At 25.7% G+C, this 6,657-nt stretch overlaps 1 protein-coding gene across 1 annotated transcript; it reads right to left on the bottom strand.

Moving 5' to 3' along the window:
* Positions 1-2,586: 2,586 nt before the first annotated feature.
* On the bottom strand, positions 2,587-6,211 carry LOC107161448 (uncharacterized). The gene is made up of 2 exons (XM_015507861.2): positions 5,972-6,211; positions 2,587-2,901 (listed from the first exon to the last, which is right to left on the bottom strand). The coding sequence occupies exons 1-2, from the start codon at positions 6,209-6,211 to the stop codon at positions 2,587-2,589; spliced, it is 555 nt and encodes a 184-aa protein (XP_015363347.2).
* Positions 6,212-6,657: the final 446 nt, after the last annotated feature.

Raw genomic sequence — 6,657 nt, 5'->3', positions numbered from 1 at the left:
TACTACATAGTAATATAGTACTACGTAATAAAAATTATTTTCATTTTGAACTTTTTTAACTAATTTAACATCAGGTTTTCCGGTTTTTACAACCTTTATGTCACACCATCGAATTAGCCGATATTATTGCACACAACTAAACTTTTATCGGATTATTTTCTTATCGAGCGATAATATTATATCGGTGGTGTGCGTTTAATAAATAATGCATTTTTTTATATTTTTAGGGCATTTTTTAGAGGTTTTAGGTCATAAATGCATTTTTTTGATATTTTTAGGGCATTTAAATCCGAGCCTTAGTTATAATATATTAATATTATAATCGATTTAGATAGGTGTTATAATAGCTAAGCATTTTATTTAGATATTATAATTGTTTTACCTTTCCGCTGTTCACGTTTATTTTTATAAAACTATATGTAGGTACGTAGGTAGCTATACTACGTGTTAAAATCGTAACGGTTGCGTTAATGAAACCGACAGTGCTGAACAGGTGGTTTATGGACTAATTATTAGCTGATAATCACTGATCGACGAGATTATCATTCGAAATATTAATCAGTCTGAGAAATATTGCATGTCTTAAAAATAATATTTTTGAACATTACAAAAATCGATATAATATAGTTGCTACTACACGTACAACTATCAATATATTAATTAATAATCCAGGTATGGTAACTTAATCTCCAAAAATACTGGAGGCAATTGAAGTGAAAAAAGGTCACCTACCTAAATTTGGGAGGCAATTCGGGTGTACTCTAATGTTATACTATATTAATTATAGTATTATTAAAAAAAATAATATTGGTACATATAAAATAAATTCCTATTTAATAAAATCAGGTTCATTATGTAGGTACCCTACTCACTCGTCATTCATAGTATATGGTATATACATTATAATAAAGACATAAACTATTACAATAAGAATATAAAGTAGGGAAATCGTAAGTTCCTACACGAAAAAAAAAGGTACGTATGTTAGTTTCTACACGATGAAAAATAGTTAAATCTTATATGTGTAAGTTTCTACACGGTAAAAAAGGTACACGAGTAAGTTCCTACACTACGTATTTTATAAGTTATCAATCTAGTTATCTAGTTATAAGTTATCTAATTTTATAGACCTACGTCTATAAAATACTGTCATACATTTTAACCTTTTATTTTATACAAAACATAAGTATAATGCATTCTATGTAATAATAATTCATATTGTAAGAACATAATAGTGTATAACTATATATATATATACTTATTAAATTATACATTATATAGAAAGCGGTGCTTATATTTTATTTTACAATAAATTATTAAATATTATAAGGAATTATATATTATATAGAATAAAGGCCATAGGGTTAAAATGTATGACAGTATTATAATATGATATAACTGATATTAGATTGATAACTTATAATATACGTAGTGAAGAAACTTACACGTGTACCGACCTGCTTTTTACTGTGTAGGATACTTACATAATATGAACCTTATTCTATCACGTAGGAACTAACATATGTATTTTGTGTACCTGCTAGGTCTCGTGTAGAAACTTACATTCACCCATAAAGTATATATTCTAGAAATTTTAAGTATACTCACGAATAATATTTTTAAATTACACCAATAGTGGTAATTAAAACTAGTGGTTATTTATATGTAATTTTGTCCAAATTTGAACTTAAAATAACCATAAAAAACTGCGTTTGTAATAGTTTGTATAGTTTTTAATTTTTTTTTTAATCACAGAATTAACTACTTACGTGAAACTTTGTTTTAAATTTCAATTCCTTAGCTATAAAAGTTTATTGTTTTATAAATTTTTAACAACTAAATAATTTGTAAATTTTCAATTTAACACATTTTGTAAAAATTTGAACTTTACACTGTTTAAATTAAACGTTCTAATGTAATTTTAATATTTTTCAACTGCTATTCGATAAAAGAAGACAAATTTACGAAGAACGTTGTATTGAATTTTTAAATCTTAGATTAAAAAAGATGATTTTTTATGAATTTTTAACTCAAAATAATGTGTACATTTTCATGATTTTTACATATTTTGTCAAAATTTGAACTTAAATGCTTATAAAAAAACATTTTTCTTATATATTATAATATTCCTTAACTACCATTATAACAACCTTTTAGGAGTCTTGTATTAAATTTTCAACCTTTTTTATCCAACAAATAAAATTTTTATTTACATTAAAAAAAAAAAAAAAAAAAAAAAATGAAAATTTCAAATGCAAAATTAAAAAGATTTAAAATATTTTATAAAGCATAGGAAATGAAAATATAAACATTTACTGAAAATTTCATGTATCTAAGGTAATTTTCTACCCAAAATTGATTTTGTCAAAAACTAATTTTGCTTAAAAATTGCCATTTTTCTTTAATTTTGTTTCTCGGCGCTTTCGGAATTGGAATTTCAAATATTAACCTAAAGTTTGTCATAATAATTATGCGAAATAATGGATTTTCATTTCTCATTTATGCTTATGCAATATGCATATAGAGATCTGATATATATATATATATATAGAAACAGTTATAGGTGCTAATAAGAACATGTAATATTTAATAATTGTTAGCAATATTTTTGTATTTGGAGAAGTATTTAATCCACGGTGTCGACTCTTTTGAATGAACACTAATTTCTTCCATCATAAGCATTCCCTTCAAGATATTAAGCTTCATTAATAATTCGTAATTCTTTTGAATGGTTTCGTTAACCAATCTTATATGTTCCAATACTTTGTCGTATGCCGTGTTAAAAATCATCTGTTCCGTAACCTGATTTTTCGACGAATCTTCGTCGATCTTACATTCTTTCGAATAGTCGAAATCGCGGACCACATTCACTACAGTTGATGAAGGTAAACTCGTTGCTTCCTAAATAATAAAATAATACAGTTCATGTGTAGGTTACAAAAGTTCAATAATTTGTAAAATTGATTGACAGAAGATTTTACCTTATAATTAAGAGTTATGTTGGGTGGTATTTATAATAGGTGTATTGAATGTCTTAATAATATTCATACAAAATAACCGTTTTAAGTGTTTTCGCTGAACGATTTTTGGAGTATCAGTAGACACTATATAATAGGTCTATAGACTTTATCGCACTTACGACTTACCTATACAGGCGGTATATTAGCTAGAATAATAATAATAGGCATCGAGTAAAAATATTAGTTGATTCAAGTTTTTCCAGAAAAGAACTTGTACCGTAAAATTATTTATTATTATTTATAAATATTAAAGGAAAATGTTGTTTCGAATTAATTTAAAAATTAAAAAAAATTGGGATATCACTTTGTTGTATTTATTAAATAATAGGTGCGTAGAGTGTATACCTCATCAGTCATCACTTATTAGTGGGTCACTGAAATATATATGACGCGTAGATGGATATGAATTTAATGATATATTATTACATACTTACTAAAACGTTTTGAAGTCAGCCTATATGGCTATATTTTAAAGACATTTAATTATGTATTTATTTTGCTATTAATATTTTTTTCTTTTAGTAATACAGTAAATCGAACTAATTTTGCCAAAAACAAATCTCATAATATATTATATTATCCACTCATTATTATTATTATTAAGAGCTTCTACTTCATAAATATTATAGTTTATATCTCAACAGTTAAGATATTATAATATTATGTAAAAAAATTATAATTATAATTATAAAATAGCTAATATTATGAGCAATAGGCGTATCTACAGCCTAGCTTGGATGCTTGCTGCTTGAGCTGCCTATGCAATTTTTATACGGCGTCGCGCGCAGGTCAACCGAATTTTATGTCTGATGGGTTACAACTAACTACTAATATATGTCACAACCACATTTTGAAATCAATCTTTTCATGAACTGGATATCTAGATAGTGAAATTCGTCAAATCATGAATTTTGACGAAAATTATTTTTATGGACATCCATTTCATGAAATGGACAATACTTATAGGTACTATGTACTTTGGTCTTTGAGTAATTATAATAAAATAAGATTGTTATAATATTTAGTAATAAACTAATAAATAATTCTATTATGTCATAGTATTACGAGTTATAATTATTCTGTTCTATATTGATTATTGACCTATGAATAAAAATATAACAATTATTGTTGTCAATAAATTCTATCATATTAAATAATTATATTTTTACTTTTAATAAACCTTTATTATATTTTATAATCGACAACATTACTGATGAAGTATTATGAAATATACTTACTATCTATCTAGATTTATTATACTGTTTTATTAACGAAATAATTAATTGATTGACTTAAACAATAGTTAATGAACTATATCTATACATTTTTCTTCCTTACTATTTATTTGTACATGTCATCCGCTATTAATAGCATACTTTTACTGATAACTTAAAAAATTGAAAATTAGTTTTATAATAATAAAAAACACAAAGCATAGAACATGGGTAATGTCCATTTCATAAAGCGAATGTCCATATAATGTATTTTCGTCAAAATTCACGATCTGGACGAATTTCACCATCTATATCAGACTTAAAAAATTCAGTTGACAGCCTTTAACAATGATTATTATGTTGGTGCAACTTTTGAATTGTGATACATTTTTGTCTCAGTATTTTTCACCGATGAGTATATTGCGTCAAAAATTACACATCTTAATTATATCAATAGTAAATAATAAGCATATATATATATATTTATATTTCATATTTTTTTATAGTCAAAAATATATTTTTGAAAACAAGTTTCGGTAGAAACTAGGTTCGTGATATAAACAACTTAAAATAAGTCAAAATATTTTAAAGTGTTCTTGAGATTAGGAAATAATTATAACGTATTAACGGCAAAATGTTCAAGTCTCTGCGTACTATGATTAATATTTTTAATTACAACAGAATAATTAAAATAGTTATGTTTAATTATTTAATTATGTAAAAGCTAAAACTTCTTCAAATGTATATAAAAATTTAGGGTGGCCGTAAGAATAATATATGAAGAACTATGTGTTAAGCGTATAAGTTTTAGCTATTAAACTTCAAAATTTCATAGATCTTGTATTATAGGTATACAAAATAGTTTAAACATGTTCGTGATTATGACGAATTGTGTATAGCAAAATACTTTATACGCTTATGAAAATATTGTGAATAATATGTATTTTCGATATTTTTAAATAAGCAAAAACAGTATCAATTATATGAATAACTTTGTATCAGATTTTCAAGTTTTTTGATTCAGTACCTATTGAAACAAATTCAAATTGTCTAAAGACTATAATAAATAGCTTCAAATTAGACTAAGCACTTTTTTAAATTTCACTGTCAACTGAAAATGTATATTTAAAGAATATTGGAATATTTCAAGTCTTTAATATTAATATTTTTTTACCATAACAAAATAACGATAATAGTTTGAGAATAAATCGTTATTAGTTTATTACCAATACGTATCCAAATGTCATTATACTATTATAGCATTTGAATTTCATTGCTCATAAAAAAATGTATGTAGCTTATTACGCTAAACTTATATGTTCTAGTGAAAATCTTATGAAGAATCTTGCAGTAATTTTTGAAAGTAGAGTATTAAAATTAAACATTTTAAGGGTTTTTTTTAACTACAAAACAATTTACATATCTTCGTGATTTTGATGAATTACGTAAAATATCAAGCACTTATTAGAAATATTGAAATATTTTCGATATATTATCTTAGTTGTGGTGAAAATAAGAATTATTGTATGAGTAAAAACAAAAAATAATTGAAACGGAGATAGGTACATAATTGTAAATCAATACATTCATCACGGAACTTATAACGTTTCGCTCACTCATCTAAACGAAAGTTTACAAAATATGTTATGTTATTCTAGGTAGGTATGTACCTATTATACCTAAACATTATTACAATATAACTCCGTCTCCGTCCTACCAATAATTCTAGTCACTCACTGACACTTGTGCAGATTTTTCCTCGTTGAGAATCTGCAACACGTCCAACAATTTCTTCACGTCGATCTTATCCAAGATATCCGAATTGGGCGGATGGGTGACCGCGGTCGGATTGTGATCCACAAGGCTGGTGGGTGTGAAATTCGTCAGTTTATTTAGACGATTCACGGGCATTGTACCGACGTCTGCGAAAATAACGCACGTGATGATAAGCTTATAAATTATTATGAGTGCCCTCATAATTATGTCTCCTTAGGTATTGAACACGTGCAGCGCAACGGAAAAGCGTTTTGCCAGTCCGGATAGTACTGTCTGTAGGCAAACACCAAGTGAAGAGCGACATATTATTTTTATGTAAAATAAATAACAATGGGTTTCGATTTATGATACACCGTTCTTATTGATATCATTGTAGAATTAAACAAGTATAGTTGCTATATTTCGCGAAGGTATTATATTACCTATATAGACAAGCTAACAAATAACTAATATATAATCACACTTGTATAAAAAAAAAAAACATTGATATTTTATAGCGTAAAATTAATAACTATAATACTGACCACAATAATACTTATTACTGTACCTAATTGGTTCTAAATTTAATAATACCTATAAAGTATAATTACTTAAAAATGCAATGTAATATAATTTCCTAATATTATGTCAAACGTACAATATTATAT

Source organism: Diuraphis noxia, unplaced genomic scaffold, assembly GCF_037042655.1.
Source record: "Diuraphis noxia isolate RWA-SAM2 unplaced genomic scaffold, SU_Dnox_SAM2 contig0001, whole genome shotgun sequence".
NCBI classification, from domain to species: Eukaryota; Metazoa; Arthropoda; class Insecta; order Hemiptera; family Aphididae; genus Diuraphis; species Diuraphis noxia.
The sequence above is the reverse complement of the archived record's forward strand: the minus strand, read 5'-3'. Positions and strand labels throughout refer to the sequence as shown.